This window comes from Beta vulgaris, chromosome 8, assembly GCF_026745355.1.
Source record: "Beta vulgaris subsp. vulgaris cultivar EL10 chromosome 8, EL10.2, whole genome shotgun sequence".
NCBI classification, from domain to species: domain Eukaryota; kingdom Viridiplantae; phylum Streptophyta; class Magnoliopsida; order Caryophyllales; family Amaranthaceae; genus Beta; species Beta vulgaris.
In genome coordinates, this window is record NC_079209.1 from 54971344 (window position 1) to 54992971 (window position 21628).

The window sequence follows — 21628 nt, forward strand, 5'->3', positions numbered from 1 at the left end:
GAAGCTCTGAACTTCAAAAATGGCGGGAAATGATTGGATAAACAGTTATTTAGAGGCAATTCTGGATGTGGGTCCAGGACTTGATGATGCAAAATCATCTTTGCTTTTGAGAGAAAGAGGCAGGTTTAGTCCTACTCGTTACTTTGTTGAAGAAGTTATCACTGGTTTTGATGAAACCGACCTTCATCGTTCATGGGTTCGGGTAATTTCTTTCTTTCTTTCATCTTCAATCATCTAATATTGTTTTTGTTTGATTTTGATTATTTCAGTAGTGATGATTTTCTGATTAGTTGTGATTTTTTTGGTTTTGGAAGTTCTTTTAAGCATAGTTTGATTGATATGATTTGATTTAATTTGAGTGTGTTAATCTTCCATTTTCTTCAAAAAAAGGAAGAAGAAAAAAAGGTTTGATTTTTGGTTGGTTTGATGTGATTTTCAGGCACAAGCAACAAGGAGTCCTCAAGAGAGGAATACTAGATTGGAGAACATGTGTTGGAGAATTTGGAATTTGGCTCGTCAGAAGAAGCAGGTGCTAAAGCTATGAACTTTGGTGGAAATTCTAGTATATAGTATATTTTTGGTTTTGAATTCTATGTTTGATCATAATATGATATTCAGAGAGATTGTGAAAAACCGCGAATTTCGAAGAAGAAAGTAGGGGTTGAGTTTGAAGCTTTGATGGGTTTTCTAAATCATGATCTGGGTGTTTGGTTATTGGGGTGTGTTTGTTGCTTTCAGGGTTGGAATTAGAAGAGATGGAAAAATGGTGGTTTTAGTTGTTTGATTGGTTTAGTGGGGAGGGTTTATATATGAGAAATGTAATGTGTGAGATCTGTGTATACTGGAATATAATCTTGGCTAGTGGATTGTTTATACTTTATGTGATTGTGAATTGATGTTCCTCAGCTGTGTGAGAGAGTCAAATCTTGGACTTGTAAAGTAGTGATTTCACTATCATGGTTTATTAATGATTTTGACACTTTTGCTCTTTTCAAATATGAGTCTTTTGGTCAATGAATCTATTATTAATGTGTGAAATGGTACATAATGGTTTAGTTTGACTTGCTTGAATTTGTATTACTTAGGTTAATCTGACTTGGTCTTTTGGTGGACCTTTAAGTCAACTCTGTATTGAACATTATCTGGGCTTATGATGCCTGATGCCTTCATGTTTTGCTGGGTATGTTTACATGTGTTTTTTATTCTTTTACATGATGTACAGCTTGAGAATGAAGAAGCTCAGCGGAAGACAAAACGTCGTATGGAGCTTGAGAGGGGTCGTCGAGAAGCAACTGCTGATATGTCGGAGGACTTATCAGAAGGCGAAAAGGACATTTCAGCTCATGGTGATAGCACCCGTCCTAGATTGCCAAGAATAAATTCTCTTGATGCTATGGAGACATGGATTAGTCAACAAAAGGGAAAAAAACTCTACCTTGTTTTGATAAGGTAATGTTGCATCAGAGTAATGATGGACTGGCTGGATTATGTGAAGTACTTTTGAAGCTACTGCAAATATCAAAAATTCTCATTTATTACACAGAGCTTGCGTCTTAATTTTTCGAGATACTTCTCCCCGTACATTCTGTTACGAGTCATCACTGCTACTCTACCTGTGTCCTATATCAGAAGAACAGACAGAGATACAAAGAGAACAGGGCAAACAAAAACTCTTGACAAAGTAGTCCATTTTATCAACTAAATTGACTTGGCCCTTCGCGACTAATCTATATTTATTCCTACTACCCCTCCCCCTCTTAAGCTAGGAATGGATGCTCAATAAATTTTAATAAATTCTTAGCTTGCGAATATCATTGTGATGCTTTTGAGTTGGACCAATTTTGGTAAGAATGTTTTCCGATTGAAGCTAAACCTTTGATACCATGTATTTCCGCATCTTCCATTAAAAGTTTAACAGGAGTGATGCTTCGGATCGGAGCTGAATATAACTTGCAGCTTATTTAGTTGTGATAGTGATTGGTATGGAAGGAAGGAGATCTCTATTTTGTGTGTAGTTGCTAAGCATTGGCCCATCTCTTAGCAATAGTGTGGTTTTGTTGATTACACACTGAGTTTACATCTGTATATATGCAGTCTTCATGGTTTGATACGAGGTGAAAACATGGAACTTGGCCGTGATTCTGATACTGGTGGTCAGGTAACATGAATATAAGATCTTGTGATTTATCTCTTTATTTCATGATAGACAGACTCAGAATGATGGAATATTCCTTCTCTTCGTTACAGGTTAAGTATGTGGTTGAGCTTGCAAGGGCTCTAGGTTCGATGCCAGGTGTTTATAGAGTTGATTTGCTAACTAGGCAAGTTTCATCTCCTGACGTGGATTGGAGTTATGGGGAGCCTACTGAGATGCTGAATCCAAGGGATTCCAATGGTTTTGATGATGATGATGATGAAATGGGAGAGAGTAGTGGTGCTTACATTGTTCGTATACCATTTGGGCCGAGGGATAAGTATATCGCAAAAGAAGAGCTTTGGCCCTATATTCCTGAATTTGTTGATGGTGCTCTAAACCACATAGTTCAAATGTCCAAAGTTTTAGGTGAGCAAATTGGTAGCGGGGAAACAGTTTGGCCAGTTGCCATTCATGGACATTATGCTGATGCTGGTGATTCTGCTGCTCTTCTTTCTGGTGCCCTAAATGTTCCAATGCTTTTAACGGGGCATTCTCTTGGCCGAGACAAGTTAGAGCAGCTCCTCAAACAGGGTCGAATGTCTAAAGATGACATAAACAATACATACAAAATAATGCGTAGGATAGAAGCCGAAGAGTTATCACTTGATGCCTCTGAGATAGTCATAACTAGTACAAGACAAGAAATAGAAGAGCAATGGCGACTCTATGATGGGTTTGATCCTGTGCTAGAACGTAAACTCCGTGCTAGGATGAAGCGTGGTGTAAGCTGTTATGGAAGGTTCATGCCCCGGATGGTTGTAAGTTCATCAAACTGGTTTTTAGTATATATCAAAGTTCGTGGCCACTGCTATTGTCTATTAACTGAACCATTAGATGTTTGAGTGACCAAATTGGCGATGTTCGTTTTCAGTCTTGTTGATAGTTCTTTCAATTAACTACATGAGATCCTTTCCTAATTAGCCCCCATTAGTATCTTTTTCTAATTTTGAAAACATGGGATTAGTTGGTACTGCAATACTACGCCCTTATTGTCTGATAGTCCCACTTGGGGTTCGTTTTCATGAAATTGTTTTCTGGAAAAGCTAGAACTCTACCAAATCTTTATACATGACTTGTTTCTTCTGTGTCTCGAATATAACAGCAGCCGAACACTCCCCCCCTCCTGTCAAGCTATCTGGTGGGTCATTTGGTAGATACTGGTACTGATTAGGGATGTTTCCCTTTTGCAGTCATAATACTTCTCTGTATGCCTATATTATGTGGATCCCGATTCCAGATCTTAATCTCTTTTTGGTCTCGTCCTGTGTCGTTCCCTCTCATCTTCTAAATTGACCTTTGTAGATAGTTCTTTTAAGCTGGTGATGTAGCAAGATGAGAGTGTTGAGACACATGATGAGATCATAAGACACTCAATAGTCTGAAATTCTTCACTGATCAAATGTATCTGTTTCAAATGGCATCATCTGCATTTTGCAGAGCTGTTCTCATTCAACAAACTTTGCACCTTAAGGATTCCTTGAGCATAGGAAAAATCTCATTTGTTGCTCCCGGACCCAATTTACTGAGTTGCATATGTCTATACTTTAGTTCTTAAATTTGCTCCTGAAAATATGTCATATTCTGCAGGTTATTCCTCCTGGAATGGAATTCAATCATATTGTTCCACATGAGGGTGATATGGATGGTGAAACAGAAGAAACTGAAGAGCATCCTACATCACCTGATCCACCTATCTGGGCTGAGGTTTATACATGCTCGATTTTCCTAATTTCAACATTATAAATTTCTTCTTTACTCCCCGTGGTTTTATTGGTTTACCCACTTTTCTTTTTGGGTTGTCATATTTTTAGTTTACCCACTTCTTTTTTTCCTTTTCTGGGAGTGGTCTCACGGCTTCTTACTTTACTTCTCTTAGCCGACAACATTAACTTCGATACAATATGCAATAAATAAATACTCTCTTTCCTTTTATGCCCACATACTTATTTCTCCTAAAACTCTGTGCCCAAAGGAGTAGGCAAGCTAATATAAATTGGAGGGAGTATTTGCTTATTTGGTATCTGTACTTTGATATCTTTTGTCTCTAAAATTTTTCTCTGGTTTCCACATGCACAGTTACACCGAAAGCCCTTGCTTCTGATTTCAAATTTTTTATTTCATGTGCAGATTATGCGCTTCTTTTCTAACCCAAGGAAGCCAATGATACTTGCCCTTGCTAGGCCTGACCCGAAGAAGAATATCACGACTTTGGTCAAAGCATTTGGAGAATGCCGTCCACTAAGGGAGCTAGCTAATCTTGTACAACTCCTACCATGATTGCTGCTTTATTGAAATTATAAATGGTGTTACCTCCACAATGTTCTTTTCTTCACCCCCTTTGAGTATATTTGACTTCCGTTTGATTTTTGCAGACTCTTATAATGGGTAACCGAGATGGTATTGACGAGATGTCAAGCACCAGTTCTTCAGTTCTCCTGTCAGTGCTTAAGCTAATTGATCAATACGACCTTTATGGTCAAGTAGCATACCCCAAACATCACAAGCAAGCTGATGTTCCTGAGATTTATCGTTTGGCAGCAAAGACAAAGGTATTTTTGTTGTAATGTTTGGCATTTATTGTACTAGTATGGTTTTGTTTAGAACATTTAAGGTTTGACTTTGATAGTGCTCTTGAATCATCTTCTTTCTGGAAAGTATTAATCTGTTCTCTTTTTTTGTTTGGTTTCCATATTTCTGCAGGGAGTCTTTATTAATCCAGCTTTTATTGAGCCATTTGGGCTGACTCTAATAGAGGTGCTTATCTACCTTTAAAAACTCTACTACTACCTTCATTTCTTTTCATAAGGCACAATATTTGAGGTTGAACTTTGGCAGTTAATTACTCTCAATCATATTTAAAGAAAATAGTATTCTCAAGTAATCTCAACACATATTGATAAAAAATTAGAAGAAAATAGTATTGTTTGTCATTGTAATTCAAAATAAAGCTGATGGTATAACTTTCATAACAGTAATTTCATCCAAAGCTAAGAGATACTTGTGGTCAAACCAAATTTATAGGGAGCTACGTGCCTTATAGGTAGATAATTGATCAACGCTTTTCACCTCTTGTAGGCAGCAGCTCATGGTTTACCGATGGTTGCTACGAAAAATGGAGGCCCTGTTGATATCCAGAGGGTAAGTTTGCTGATTGATCTCGTTTTGAAACCTGACACAGTCACTTTTAGGCTGGGTTTTATCTTTGTTTCGATGTTTCATAATTATATAATATGGTCACAGGTCCTTGATAATGGTCTTCTTGTGGATCCTCATGAGCAGCAGTCTATTGCTACTGCTTTGCTGAAGCTTGTTGCTGATAAGCAACTATGGACAAAATGCCAGCAAAATGGACTGAAAAATATTCATCTCTACTCTTGGCCAGAGCATTGCAAGACATACCTATCTCGAATAGCCAGTTGCAGACAAAGGCAACCACAGTGGCAAAGAAGTAGTGATGAAGGGCTTGACAATCAAGAGCCTGAATCTCCAAGTGATTCTTTAAGAGATATAAAGGATATATCTCTAAACTTGAAGTTCTCGTTAGACGGAGAAAAGGGTGAAGACGTTGAAAATCTTGGGATTGATGACAAAAGCAAATTCGAGAATGCTGTTATGTCATGGTCTAATGGTGTCCATAAAGATGCTCGGAAGGCTCGGTTCTCTGACAAAGTAGATCAGGCTTCTAGTAAATATCCAGCATTTAGGAGGAGAAAACTTATATATGTTATTGCTGTAGACGGGGATTATGAAGATGGACTTTTTGATATTGTTCGGAGGATATTTGATGCTGCTGGCAAGGAGAAGATTGAAGGTTCCATCGGGTTTATATTGTCAACATCCTATTCTATGCCCGAAATTCAGAACTATTTGCTATCAAAAGGCTTCAATCTTCATGATTTTGATGCATATATATGCAACAGTGGGAGTGAGTTGTACTATTCATCTTTGAACTCAGAGGAGAGTAATATTATAGCAGATTCAGATTACCATTCACACATAGAGTACAGATGGGGTGGAGAAGGCCTTAGAAGGACTTTGCTTCGCTGGGCAGCTTCCATCACAGAAAAAAATGGTGAAAACGAAGAACAGGTTATTACTGAAGATGAAGAAGTTTCTACGGGTTATTGCTTTGCGTTTAAAATAAAGAACCAAAATAAGGTAATCTCTTCTTTGATTAATATAAGCAATGAAGAGTGAAAATAATACATCCTCTGTTTTTAATGCATGCAACATTTGACTATTTTAGGTCAAACCTCACAATTCTATCAAAAAAATCTTATCATGTACGATCTTGTTAGATTAATTTCCATTTATACTTTCACAATAATTATTTTTGTTAACACTTTAACCAAAGATGATGGTCAAAGACGTGTCTTGCAAACCGTAAATAGTCAAATGTTGCATGTATTGAAAGCACTAGAAGTATGATTTTCTCATGTTGTTTATCCTTCTAATTTGGTCTTGCTGCACGAGTAGTGGCTTTTCTTATGTAGTTGTTGATGTCATGTAATGCTTTTCTCATCGCAGGTTCCCCCTACGAAGGAGCTCCGCAAGTCAATGAGGATTCAAGCTCTTCGTTGCCATGTGATTTACTGTCAGAACGGATCTAAAATGAATGTGATTCCAGTACTAGCATCCCGTTCTCAAGCCCTCAGGTTATATGTGATTCCAGTACTAGCATCACGTCTCTTGTTTCCCCCCTCATACCCCAAAATATCTGGGAGAAAACTGAGTGTTCCATAATGTATCTAACCTAATCTTTCAGGTATCTTTATGTTCGTTGGGGAGTTGAGTTGTCGAAGATGGTTGTCTTTGTTGGAGAATGTGGTGACACAGATTATGAAGGCTTGCTTGGCGGGGTCCATAAAACCGTAATACTGAAGGGAGTCTCCAACACTGCTTTAAGGTCTCTCCATGCCAACAGAAGTTACCCTCTTTCACATGTCGTGTCGCTTGACAGCCCCAATATTGGCGAGGTGAGCAAAGGGTGCAGCAGCTCCGAGATCCAGTCCATCGTCACAAAACTCTCCAAAGCTTAATCAGATATCTGCTGCTTTCTTTTGGGTAAGCAAGGTTTCATCTTATATGATTATATCATAAGATACTATATAAGCACCTTATTGGTAAGTCAGTCCCATAATAATAATGTACTTCAGAACCACAATACTTAAAAGTTGGTTCAGTAGTGATTAGTCTCATAATAATCATATAATTACACATCCGCTGTTAACTAGTGGTAATATCTAAGCTCAACAATAAAGATGTAAAATGCTAGTATGGAAATGAATTGCTAGCTGTTGATCTCTTTCCCTTTATTCTGTATTATTTCTTTCCTCATCTCATGTAAAAACAATTTTCTGAAGGTGTACAGTTTTTTCCCCTTATATATCTGTATTATTTCTACTATTTTTTGTTTGTAAGAATATCCTCTCATCGAGGAGTGATAATTAAATAACCGGCTTGCTAAATATAAAGCTTATTCGAGTTAAAAGCTGCTGATCGCTAAGACGCTAACCGCGTTAGTGGTTTCACACTCGTTTAAAACTTTGATTACCGGTTATGGGCTAATACTTTCGGTCCTTTCGTCATGGTTTTAGTTCTTGAGTGATAGGTCCCTCTGGTAGTGTAGGAAACTCTGGTGTATGGTATTATATCATAAGTGGGATTAAGGCTATGTTCAGTTCACCTTATATTTGCTTATTTCAGATCTAATCAGATCAGAAAAAATAAGTTCAGATCAGATCAGAAAAAATAAGTTCAGATCAGATCATGCTTATATTTAAAAATCATTATACTATTAAATATCTTTCATTACATATTAGTAAAAATTATAATAATTGAATATTAATAAAGTACTCATTGAGACGAATCAAACAAGACCTCACATGACTATAATTTTTGTTATATATTGAGAAAAATCTAAAAGATAAGATCTTGTAAGCAGATCAGATCAGATCAGAAAAAATAAGTTCAGATCAGAAAATTTCAGGTGAACTAAACATAGCCTAAGCTTTTCTGCTGATTAGCAGCAATGAACTTAGAAGCTAAATTAGCTCAATAATCTATGAATGGTGTGAGTTTATTAAGTGCACTGAAGTGTAAGATATTTACAACAAGTTATAGTAAGTCAGATAGGTGCACTGTAGGGGAGGAAGTATCCATCCTCTGTAAGGTTAAAAATCATAAATTTTGACCATTTTTTAAAAAGGAATCATACTTTTCTTTTGAGGAAAAAAAAAGGAATCCTAGTTTTATTATATTACTTTCATACTGCAATTCATTGTGTAGAATTAAGATTATTTTTCTAAATTAATTAAGTTCTTTTTAACTACTTGAAACTTACGCACCAAAAAACCAGAATATATATATAATTAATAATAGATGTATACAAATAAAATATTTTCTGAAGATCATGAAAGGCTGAAAGCATAAGCCTTTTTCCACGCATACATGTAACAATTAATATGGTGCCCAACTATTATACCTTGCTCTCCAAGTTTTATTTATACCAAAAGTCAATTTGATTCCTTAAAAAATGAATTGGATTCTTAATCCTATAAAAACAAGGAAAAATTGTCAAGAATAAGTCAACCTTTGCGTTGACCGCTTTTGACAAGTCAACCTTCATTTATTCCAGTAGCAAGTAAAGCTTGTACATGAATTAGCTTTTAACGAGTTTTTTTACTTATGACCTGAACAACCCCTACAATTTTGTTCAGTTTTAAGTTTCTCACGGAACTTTTATAAAATTCAAGCAGTGCAAATATGTTCTAGAGAACAATTTAATGAGTTCTAGATACACACCTGTTAAAACTGAACAAAATTGTACGGGTTGTTCAGGTCATAAGTAAAAAAACTTGTTAAAAGCTAATTCATGTACAAGCTTTACTTGCTACTGGAATAAATGAAGGTTGACTTGTTAAAAGCGGTCAACGCAAAGGTTGACTTATTCTTGACAATTTTTCCTAAAAACAATACCTGAAAAACGAACTTATAACTTTTGCTTCATCCTCTTCTTTTGAAACTTTCAAACACCAAAACCTCCCTTTCATCTCCCAAGATGATCAAGATCACCGTAGTACCCTTAACTTCTACCGCTGCTAAACCCATCTACATCACCGAGCTTGACCGCCATGCTACGCTCGACGATCTCAAGAATCGTCTCCTACAAACATATGCCATTCCTACACATCAACAACTCCTCCTCCTCCCTTCACCCTCTTCTTCACCTCATCAGTTCACCTCTCCTTACGGCCCTCTCCGACCCCTCGATGGGATCTCTCTCTCGGAATGTGGGCTCTTGGATGGTAATGGTTCCATTGTCTACCTGTCCCTCCGCCTTCGTGTTCTGGTGGAGGAAACAGAGTTTTTTGTAGACCTTAGTTATGGTTGCACCATAGGTAACCTACGTGATCAAGTCAAGTCCTTTACAAAAATTGTTGTTGATGAAATGAGTGTTTCTTGGGGTACCCTTAAGTTTGGCCCTTATAAAGATAGTACCCTTGAGAATGTGTGTAAAAATCTTTGGGATAACCCTACACAACCTTTTGTTGTTGGGGTTGTTTCCTTTGTAGTACCCCACAAAAAGAGGGATCCATCGTTGGACCTGGACGATGGACAGTTGGACACAGACTCCGAGGATGAGAGGGCCCGGGAGAGTGGGTATAACTCTCCCGGGGCTGTGTTCACTTGTGAGCGTCGTCGGAAGTACAGTGATGTGGGTCCCTTACACGCTAAGCGTGGGGGCGGAACTTTCTTTGGGATTCAGTATAAAAAAATTGGGCCTAGGTCTATGATTGTTGATGCCCTTGACCCTCCGGGAACTCTTATTCCTTTCCCAGAGGGTCTTTCGGGCATCGAGCTGATCAAGGATCCTAAGATTAAATTTGTTATCTTATGGCTCGGGGTTGAAAGAGGGTTCGAGGATTTGTTACTAAGATTCAACTTTCATAAGCAAAGCAACACGCGTTGTGTGATTGTTAAAGGGGAGAGAGACTTATCAACTTATTGCTTTCTTAGAAAGCTTAAAGCTGATTTGGTAGATGTACCAATATGTGCTCTTACAGATTGTGATCCTTGTTCTTTAAAGGTGCTTGCTTTTCTTAGACACCCATTAGTTGAAATCCCTCCAAAGTTGCAAAGACGGTTGGGAAGTGATTGGAAGAAAAAGGCAACAATGTATGGAGCTAGAATTGAGATCAAGTGGTTGGGTTTAAAACCTAGTTATAGCAGGTTGTGTCAGATGGAAAAGTTTACTATGACTGAGAAGAATTTGGAAATGGCAAAGGACTTTTTGGAAGAAGATGGGTTTATTGGGTTGTTTCCTGAATGGGCTCAAGAGTTGAAGCTTATGATTGAGTTCAAGGAAATGGCTAAAATCGAAGCGTTTTCTCGGTTTGGAGAGGAGTTTCTGACTTCTGTTTTTCTGATTGAGGAACTTGGGAAGCATCGTTGCTGCAAGATTAAACTTAATCATGCTGGTCGTCGATAATCGTCGATAGTTGAGTCTAACACTTGAACAAATTATCCTTATTTGAATTAATATGGGTAACATAGAATTTGATGGTATAATTTGGGGAGCTTCCTAATATATAACTAATAGCTATGATACACAAAGCATATCACCTTGCCAATTGTTATATGTGTATTTTAGGATTTTTTTTTGCAAAAACAGAGAAGTGCTACGGGAAGTTTGACCTCTTTTCTCGCACAAAATTGCCAACATATCACATTTATAAACTAAGAGTTATTCACATGTTTAATCTTGTGATAGAAAACTAACTTATTATGCCAAAAGAAGTGGTCAAAGGATAATAATTTCTTTCACTTCTTGTTTTGGTAATCCCAATTGCATAAGATTACAATAGGTATATCATTATGCTTAAACAGTTAACACCAACAAATGATATGAATAATTATATCTGACAGCTAACAAATGAATAATTTTCCTTTATCTACAAATCCTATGAATTCCAATATATATAATCAAATCTTTACCAGTGAAGAACACAATAAATATTGAATACAATGAAGATGATATGATTAAGAAGTTAATCCATATTTTAGGTCATTGTCAGCACCCCACAGCATCTCTGTATTCCATGAAAAGCAGGGCAGCGCCATAGTGAGCCAACGCACCCAACAGCACAAACACATGAAAAATTTGATGGCTATGGCCAGCAAGATCAAACAAACCGGGCCTCCACCTCTCTGGGACTCGACTCACGTAGAAGCCGGTTCCAATAAGGTAAGACAAGGCCATGGCAGACTCATAGGCAAGGGTCAAGTTCCTTCTTGGGTTATCCCAATTTAATACACAACCATGTATGGCAGGAACAAGACCAAACAGACCCATGGACACAAAGAGTATGGCTCGAAAGGCTCGACATTTCCCTGAGGAGAGGGTCGGAGAGAGTAGTGTCGCGATTGTGAAGGCCCCAAAGATAGAGATTCCTGAAAGGTAGATGATTTGCCATAGAGGTTGGCATTGGAAGATGTAGTAAATCGGAGGGAAGAATGAGGTGATGATCATTACAGTGATCCCGGTGTAGTCCATTCGGAGGAGCCATAGGTTCATGTGGTGAGAGTGGCAGCAAAAGAGATGGCAAATTGTGCTTGATAAAAGGCAGAACATTGAGCCACTCAAGTAGACATAAAATGGCCATCTTACTGCTTCTGAGTTCATATGCTGGATTTCATTACCTCCTTGATTGGATATGTTATTCAAATCAACCAAATTTGTCACACCCTGCAAACATTTAGTGGTACAAATTAAGCTAAGAAAAATGGTTCCTCAATTATATGTTGATTCAAGGAATTAAGTTGCAGAAAATGTAGGATAACCCGGAAATCTGCTTACCATAAAGATATTAGTAGAATCATGAGATGAATTTTTCTCTAATCCAGAGGGATAATTCCTGAAAATTTTAGAAAATTATACAGATATATCAAGTTCATATTCCTAAAAATTTGACAAGTATATAAAATTGTAAGCGAAAACTAGCTGTACATTATTGCTGTAATTTTGGGGTGAAGTATCAGTTTTAATTACGATAGACAACAATGTTGCTTTCTGTTACAAGGTATCTTAACAATCTGTTGCTTGATCTTCATTATCTTCTCTAATACTCTTATTAGAACCGGAACAATGCGTACATAAGTCATGTCAATTAACAAAAGTAAAATTAGCTCGCAACAAGATTTGAACCCGTGACCTCATGCTATTATACATGACACAATTACCATCTCAATCAACTTTTAATCATGCTTTAAGTGTTCACATTATTATATTTGTACCTTTTAAATGTTGAGTTCTTAATATATTTTAATGGGAATTAAAAAAAAGCATATTAAGTTCAAAAAACAACATCAAACAGGCGCAATACCCGAGCCTAAATACTAGTTCCTTGCTAAAACTATGAAAAATTACTATTAATACACGAAAACTTGGAGAGTTTCTAATTTCATGAACAAGGACAATTCAAAGATGGTATACCTACTCAAAGACCATATTATTCAATTACTACAAGATACCATGTAGAGCAACAGTTAAATGTGGTTTAACAACCACCTTAAAAGTCAATTTTTAGCTTTAGGGAAGCAAACGTACAAGTGGAATTTTTTAATAGTAGCTAATACATTGCTTTTACTCGTAAACCATAGTTAAGAATTGTGATTGGTATATATTTTGATGTAGAGGTGCAATACAAGTTTCATGCATGAGTTGTGGATTTTAATTTGATGTAACTTAAAAGTGATACATGATATTTGGGTGTCTCACTTTAGAAATTAAGTATCGATAGATATTGAGGTAACTCATAGTTGATATGTGATTAGGTTATGTGTTTTTTTTCACAAAATTATCCTCTTATTTAGCTTGGAAAATCTTATAAAAGAAAAAAAACTGGATTGGACTTAAAATAGTAAAAACACACTAGGAGTGATTTATCACTTGTGTTAGTATATCATAATATCAAGTTATGAAGAAACTAAAATAATCAAAACATAGGTGAAGCACACAATATATGTTCATGAACGCAACATACTCGACCATGCACTATAATAGTAACGCCAGATATCCTTCACTTGATATTTAATTAACTAAAACAAATTTTGAAGGTAATTTTATTGAATTTTTTTTCTTTTAACTTTTTTCAATCTAAAATTGATACGGTGATAACCCTACTATACTCCGACTAATTTTGAGTATGAAAATCTAAAATGGGATTAAACATTTCCCAAGTTCCAACAAAAAGTGTAGCTAAATTCCGAGGGATCAAACCCTAAAGTCTAGTTAATTAGTCGGTAAAGAACTCTAATTAAGTTGGCACAAACCCTTTACGAGCTAATCCCAACGCTTATTGGTAAATGAATTTGAGCCTTGAGGTGAACATAGATGCCTAAAACCAACTTAAGAGATGCACTTACTTAAGCTCAACTAATTTGAATTTAAAGACCCAAATGAAATGATCAATTTTGGTCAATCAAAGCTCATGATTAACAAAATTTCAACCTAAAGAAACAAGTGAATCCTCTCATATAACAACAAAACACAATTTTATCTTTTGTAGAAAAATTACCTAAAAATTCCGAAAAGGTCAACTGCTTGTGACACATGAGCTGCATTAACAACAGTTAAAACCACAAACAGAGCAAATCCAAGTAAATGCCTGCACATAAACCCAAAATCCACAATCAAAATCAAGCCAAAAATAACTAATACCCATCAAAATTAAGCTCACAAAAAAGTCAAAAATTTCATCTTTTAGAAGAGAGAAAGTAAAAACATACGTCCAAACATTGAGAGTTTCATTATGCCATTGAAACAAGCTAAAAAAAGCTTGCTTTACAGACCATTCTGCTCTATAATACTTCAGAATAAACTCATTATCCTTCATATAATCAGGTAATTCATTGAAACTCAAAAGTTCAACATTTTTGTTTTTGTTGGAATTTTTTCCAAATTTCTTCATACTTTGTTGTTGCTCACAAAATTTGTTCCCATTTTCCATTTTATTCCCCTGTTTTCCCCTGTTTCTTGCAGAACACATTGCCCCAGAAAAATTCCTCTGAAATTATTGATTGTTTGTTTGTAGTAATCACAAAGAAAAAGAGAGAAAAAAAAGAGTCGTCTTTCTCTCTCTTGCTTGGATTGTTTGTTGAAAATGTGGGTGTTTATGTGTGTCAATTATATATTGGTTGTTGGGTATTTTGTTTTGCAACTAACTTAAATGAAAAAAGGAAGTTAGCATTTAAGGAATATAGTTGTGAAGATAACAGCAGTAATAGTATAGTACAAATATTATAGTCATATACTGATATTACAGGTTTTGATGAGCTTTTTATGGATTGGAAAAGGTAGAGGAGACAAAGAAAGTTTGTGTAATTAGGTTAGCAATAAATTTTGGTGACCTCCCTTAGGAAGAACACAACCTAACTTCAATTTAAATGCCGTCAATTTATGCACAACTTTGCTGTGCTGTGACTACTTGTTGACTAAGTACACGCTTTGCCTATGCCTTTGAATAATCCTTGGAAGGCATGCTTGTTTGAATTTATATTTACAAGCATAATATATTTGAGTAACTAGCAAGATTTTTTCACACCTATACTCATGGTCATGTAATTTATGTAAAAAAATTGTTCTTCTATCTATAGTCTTAAAGATGTAATACAAGTGGATAGAGGTGGCTAATGGATCATATTAGAGGTGTGCTAGTAATTGAGAGATGGGTGGATCGGAGAACTAGTGATCGATGAGTCCATGAAGCATTTTCTCATAGGAGAATGCTATGATAAGTTGATAACCATTATTAATTAGTTTACTTATTAGAGATCGACAATGGAGAAGAATTGAATTCCACTGCGTGTTAACAATTTACTTTTTGATGGGTATTTGGTAGATTAAGAACTTTCTATGCTAAGAAGGCAACCGATCTTATGTTACGTTTGCCACCTTGTTACTAATCAATTTGCACTCTTAGGGCATGTTCTCTTCAGTATAAAACAATTTAATTGAACTGAACTGAATTAAACTGAACTGAACTGAACTGAACTGAAATGAATAGTGATTGATATCATGAGGTGAGTTATTGAGCTACATATGTCTTGATTTGTTTATATATGCTCACCATTATTTACAATTTTCCCATCATTAAACCCTAATCCTAATTCTAATCTAACCCTAACCCTAACCCTAGTCTAACCATACCCCTAAACCCTTCTCCTTACCCTAATCCTAACCCCTTGGCAGCCCCCACCCCCTCCCCTCTACCCCACCCTAGCCCCCACTCCTCCCCCTCCCCCACCATCGCAACACCGTTCCCCCTCCCCCTCTTCGTTCACTGATGCAGCACCCCCACCCTTCCCCTCCACCAGTCCCCTTCCCCTCCACCGGTCTCTCTCCCCTCCAACTATTGCTGGAAATTCACGTGTCCTCCTCCCCCTCCAACTGCTGCCGGAATTCGAGTCCCCTCTCCCCCTCCAACCGCTGCCGGAATTCGAGTCCCCTTTGAATTCGAAAACCGCTCCACCGGTCCCCCCTCCCTCTCTACTACTGCCGGGAATTCGAGTCCCCCTTCAAATTCGAAATAAAGATAAGGACGAGAGAGGGGTTGTGGTGGCATGGGAGGGGTGGGGGTTGCGCTAGGTTAGAGGGGATGGGGATAGGGTGGCGGCGGCGATGGCAGGAGAGGGGGTGGGGTCTGCGTTGGGTTAGAGGGGAGGGGGAGGGAGTGGGGCTTGGGTGGACGGTATGAGGTGGGTTAGGGTTAGGATAAGGGATTAAAGATTAGGGTTGGAGATTAGGGTTAGATTTTAGGATTAGGGATTAATGATGGTAAAATTGTAAATAATGCTAACGGTGAGTTAACGGCTGTTAGAAAAAAGGTATTTGGTGCACGTTTTCGAATAGTCAGGGGTATACGGTGCATTTCTGAAACATTGAGGGTATATTGTGAATTTCGCGATTTGTCGGGGGTATTTGGTGAAAAACGGTTAATTTTCTATATATCTTAGACCTAAACGAATTAGTATAGGTAAGAAAATAGTTTGGTTTATTTTGAGAAGAGCCCCTCAAAAGTTAGGATTATTCTGGAATAATTCAAAGTTGAGATTATTTTGAGAAGATTAGTGAAAGTTGGGATTATTCATATCATATTTTTTTTTTCTATAATTTTCTTATTGTAATTTCACTTGTTTGTAAATGGATATTTAGTAAGTTTATATCTCTCATCCCTATACAACCACTTATTTGCCTAATATTATTATTATTATCCATTTTATCCTATATAGGTCTATTTCATTAGTTTGACCTATTTCTCAACAAATTAAAGTGACAATTTCAAGTGATAAATGTGTCATTTTACATCACTCTCTTCTTTTGGTCCCTTCATTATCCAACCGTCGACTTATCTCTCCTTTGACCTCCACCGGAGCAAGTCACCATCCCTTATTTTTTACATACTCCAATTTATACTAGCTTGTTGTGGATGACTGTTCACACTGGCGCATTACCATAGGTCATAGCAATGATAGTACTAGGCATATGGTGAATAACTAGATGAGTAAGAAGTACTAAAGTTGACATTATTTACAAAAAGTACTAAAGTGGACATGGATACGAACTCAAATATGGATATATAATATATATATATATATGTACTTGTGATTTGCTTGGTAGGCTATAATAGATTGTGACAGTATGATAGTGGCTAATAACTATAAGAGCATAAACAATGGTTTATTCAAAAATTTGGATCATCAATTATTTTAATATTTCCTCTCTCTTCCACTTCACTTATGATCTATCATTAGTTTTATGCTTTTTTTTACCCATAATGGATGATCTACAATTTTGAACTTTTTAACCATTGGATTGGTTTTTTTAATGCCATTAGATTGTTGCCAACTCACCATACGTGAGACCTACCAATTATTCTCTTTCATGAGCTTTAACTATGATCCAACAATGATCAGATCATTGTAATGATCTGATCATCCTCCTCTCTCTTCTCTCTTTTTTTTCTCTCCTAATTCTTTATAATATTTTTCTCCTTCTCTCCTCATGATCTAGTTTGTAGATCATCCAATGGGCTCACTCTAAGGTTCAATTGAAAAAAATTATTGTTTACACAATCAAGCAATGACTATTGCAATTCAAAGAAAGTCAAATTAGATAAAGCAATCACTTATGAAGTACTTTATCTGTTTCTTCTTGTTCTTGTTATTTAAAATCTTGACATTATTCACAATTAGAGAAAATCTTTTAAATTTATTATAATATATAAGAACCAAATATAGTCACAAGGGTCTTGTTTAATTCGTCTCAATAAGTACTTTATTAATGTTCAATATTTCGTTATAACTATACTTTTACTAATATGCAATGAAAGATATTAACGTCAAAGAAGTGATGCATTGACAAACGCGCACAATCAAGACAGGATGAACAAAAAGAAACTCATAGAGTATTTAGGAATATGCATTGGTGCGTATAATTGAAAGAGATTTAACGGGAGCAAAAATATAAAAGGCTTAATGGGAGCAAATACATTTAACCTCATTGTATTTTTTCGACATCAAGAGAAAGTACATAACTAGAAAGTACTAAAAGGAATGCGGTTTTTGCGACACCAGATTGTCAAATCATGTGTCTTCTTTACCTGTTTATAGACCTGTGCATGGGTCGGGCCTGTTCACGGGTTCGGTTAGTGGGCTTGGGGAAATGGCGGGCCGGGCTCGAGCCAGTGAGCGTCGGGCCTGAAATTTTCAGATTTTGTCCACGGCCCGGCCCAGGCCCACGGGACCGCGGGCCAGGCTCGTACCTCCTGCGGGATTGGGCCCCGTGTTTTATGCTGTTTTTTTTTTTGGATTTTTGACCGTTTTAGGCTAAAAAACAAAAGAAAGGGGGTGTTCGGTCCACGAGCCATCTAGGCGGGCTCGTACAGGTGCGAGCCTGAAATAAAATTTCATGACCGTAGGACCAGCCCACATAGTGGACAACAGGCCGGGCCTCGAGCGGGCTCGGGTTGGCTCGCGTGCTGTCCCGGCCCATGCCTACCTCAACATGCTCGTGTGATATGACACTACTGTAGGGAGGCTGCTGTGCGGCGAATAGTTGCTATTGTCCATTTTGTATTTGCACTCAATTGGTAATGCATGCAGCCGTCCAATTGAAATCTTGATGCCTATTTATTCATTTTGTATGGCACAAATTAAAAACCAGCCGCCAAGTTTGATTCTCTCTCCTTGAGTATACATGATCTTGACAAAATAGTGCACGAACATTCTACTTCATGGTCCTCCATACCACGATCATTCCTACACTAATGACCTATATAGTTATTTGAGTATGATTTGATGATGATAGACAAGTGGATTCATTGTACAACATTGTGCTCATTGTATATACCAGTCTCCATTTTTAATAAATAGGTCACACATCTATTTTAAGCAGTCCATGGTTACAGTAATAGGTCACAATATATGGACAACGTTAATGTAACCAGAAAGAAATCCAAAAAATGAATGTATAGTACCCAAAAAAAAATGGACAATATGATGAAGTTTGAATTACAAAAAAATAATAATACTTGTAGGGGAGGGGAGGTGAGAGGAAAAGATTTTGGGTTTTTTAAAATTTTGTTTACCTATTTTACAGGTTGAAGGTCAAATTGACCTACCGGAGGAATTTTAGGCAGAAGTTTGTATTATTTAGAAATAATTAAAATTTTGTATTATTATAAGAGAATGGACAAAAGTTTGTATTATTCTAATTAAAAATTCTTTTTAAGAAGGGTTAGTTAATGTTATCAAACATCAACAAGGGTAACTTTTTACACAATATGCTTTACTTTTGGTATTATTATATGTAAGACAATTGATATGATTTAACGAATTCTAATATCAGACGATCTAATAAGACGAGACTGGTTAATCTCTTAATTAAAGAATACACTTTTCGATTTTTTGGTTCGTAACAAATAAGGTGGTGAAGGAAATCTAATGATACTTGCATGAGAGTTTTTGGTTGGGGAAGGTCATCTATGTTAATTTTCACGTAAAACATAATAGCTGTCTTTCTTTTCCTTTTTGTTTTGGTGCATGAATCCGTTGACTTGCACTAGTATTACTTGGTTTGTCAACGTTCAATAATACTAACATGGGACTTGGGAGTAGTAATATATATATGCATTCTAGAAGCAGGAAATGGGCAGCCTCATCTAACATGGGATTATGTGAACACGGCACGGCATACATGGTGTGATGGCGACATGTACCCTAAACTCCTTTAACAGCAATGTTTTCCTTCATTAAGCAATTCCAAATCTCCAACCATAATTCATCATTAATACATGATTTGTTTTTGTAACTTTAATATAAATTTTATTGTCATCCTTAAATGAATAAATTCCATCCCCGCGGATGAAGGACATGTCTATACCCTTGAACACCTGTTCTTGTGCTTCCTGAAATGGTAAGGTAGGTAGGGTGGTACTAGTAGCATATCGACTAAGGATGATGATGTTAAAATTAGTCCGAATTCTTAGGTGTATTCAGGAGCATGTAGAGCTATATGCTTCTAATTACATTTTACATATTCGATTCGTACTTTTGTTAAATAAGAAAGTATAAAATATGCAAATATTATGAGAAGGATAGGTGTTTCCAAGAACATTATAAACTAGATGGATTCTGTAAAATTAGAGATGGAGTAAGGTGCGTTTTTATGCGGTGAACATTTGAATCATCCGAATTCAATGAACATCATCTACGTACATCACTGCAAGTTCTCCTAGGAAATTTGGTGGTGTTGTTTATGGTGGGCATGTTTTTTCATTATTTGGTCCATATGGAAAGAAAGAAACAAAAAAAGGTCTTTGTGGAACTCAAACCCGCATCTTAAAGTAGGACAGAAGATTTCTAGCCCAAGACCTCCAACAAACCACTGAACCATACAACAATACAATGATGCAATACTGTGCATAATGCTTATATATAATTTTTTAATTTTGATTTTTTCATTGATTTTTTTTCCTTTAGATTTTCGTAGGTTGGATCCGCCCCTACCACCCATCCACCCAAAAAAAGAGAACTTCTTTATTTTCTCTCTCTACATTCAATTGAATTTGTTTCTCCTCTCTACATCAAATATAAAGGGAAAGCAAACCAAAAGCATTCAAAAACTGGAGAAATAAAAAACGAAATTTGCATAAATTGCAAGAAAAATCATATGGCGATTTCAAGGAAATGAAACGAAATTGGGGGGGTTCTGATTTCATGAGAAAATAAGATGCAGAAATTCGAGAAGAGATGTAGTAGAAAATCTAAGCCCAACACAGCAGAGAAGCACTACAAGGGAATGAAAGAGATGTTAAAATACGAGAAGTAAAAAAAATCCAAGATTTAGGGCCCGTTCGGTATTACGGTAGTTTTCTATTTTTTGGTTTTTTTATTTTCAAAGTCATATGATATATGTCCTATAATGAATAGAAAATTTATTGGAAACATGATGATTTTGAAAACTGACAACTAAAAAGTGAAAACCACTTTTTTTGGTTTCCTGTTTTTGGTTTTTAGTTTTCAGAAAAACTGAAAACTGAAAACAAAAAACGATAACGAACGGCCCCTTAGGTACCTGATTTTGAAACGTTAATTTTTTTACCTTGTCAATTTCAGTCATTTTAGCACCTAAAATTTTATTTTTTGATGTTTCCCAAACACACCTAATTCATTTTAATACCTAAATGTTTTAGCAACTTATCATTTTAGGCACCTAAAATACCGGCCTCTTTTCCTCCCATACCCCTCATAGAGATCAACTTTGCATAGATACATGCTATTTTTCGAGCCATCCAAATTACTATGGGGTGTGACCGTATTCAAAACCAAAACATCATCATTGAATATGATTCACTAAATGCTGTTAACCTGGGAAACTGAATTTCAATAGAAATGCCGCCAAGTCTTGGTTTTTCATCTCTATTAACCATCATGTATTCATGTTGTTGATGATTTACTTGCTAAACATAATAAATTTTTATAATTATACGTAATTATAATTTATAAACACATGATCTTTAATAAAATGTGAGAGTTTAACCATCAATCCACTACAATTTCTATGTTTAAAGTTTCAAAAGAAAATATATTAAATTCTTATAATTATATGTAATTATAAAGACATAGACAATCTTTTTTTATCTCTAACACTTTTATGAAGGTAATAACATTCTATTACCCCAATTCCATTGACATTGTTATATTTATCACCAGTTCCTTGATTTTTTTTTTTAAATTAAACAACTTATCATGCCATAACATCAATTTTTCAATTTCGCACTAGATATAAAATAACGAAAAGCTAATAAAATCAATCATAAAACTTACGATATTAATATTATTCGGTTTTTTCACCAAGTACCCCGAGTT

At 36.1% G+C, this 21628-nt stretch overlaps 2 protein-coding genes across 2 annotated transcripts; one reads left to right on the top strand and one right to left on the bottom strand.

Annotated features, from left to right (window-relative positions):
* On the top strand, positions 1-7688 carry SBSPS1 (probable sucrose-phosphate synthase). The gene is given in 18 exon segments (NM_001303068.1): positions 1-202; positions 440-529; positions 1223-1449; positions 2095-2158; positions 2248-2955; positions 3785-3901; positions 4325-4456; positions 4570-4746; positions 4898-4951; positions 5273-5335; positions 5438-5723; positions 5726-5741; positions 5744-5811; positions 5814-5835; positions 5837-5840; positions 5843-6355; positions 6725-6852; positions 6963-7688. Coding segments are annotated over 18 exon segments (3126 nt in total). The 5' UTR covers positions 1-19; the 3' UTR covers positions 7237-7688.
* A 3309-nt stretch (positions 7689-10997) lies between these two features.
* Positions 10998-14599, bottom strand: LOC104901951 (heptahelical transmembrane protein 1). Its single transcript, XM_010689582.4, has 4 exons — positions 13988-14599; positions 13777-13866; positions 12057-12114; positions 10998-11945 (listed from the first exon to the last, which is right to left on the bottom strand). Exons 1-4 carry the CDS (start codon positions 14245-14247, stop codon positions 11271-11273), a joined length of 1083 nt encoding a protein of 360 aa, XP_010687884.1. The 5' UTR covers positions 14248-14599; the 3' UTR covers positions 10998-11270.
* Positions 14600-21628: the final 7029 nt, after the last annotated feature.

Excerpts from the sequence above, each read along its gene's own strand:
- LOC104901951 (XM_010689582.4), bottom strand. The coding sequence starts at position 14,247 with ATGTGTTCTGCAAGAAACAGGGGAAAACAGGGGAATAAAATGGAAAAT. Across the intron at positions 13,867-13,987 it reads GAAACTCTCAATGTTTGGAC|GCATTTACTTGGATTTGCTC; the intron begins GTATGTTTTTAC and ends GTTTATGTGCAG. Across the intron at positions 11,946-12,056 it reads ATTCTACTAATATCTTTATG|GGTGTGACAAATTTGGTTGA; the intron begins GTAAGCAGATTT and ends AAATGTTTGCAG.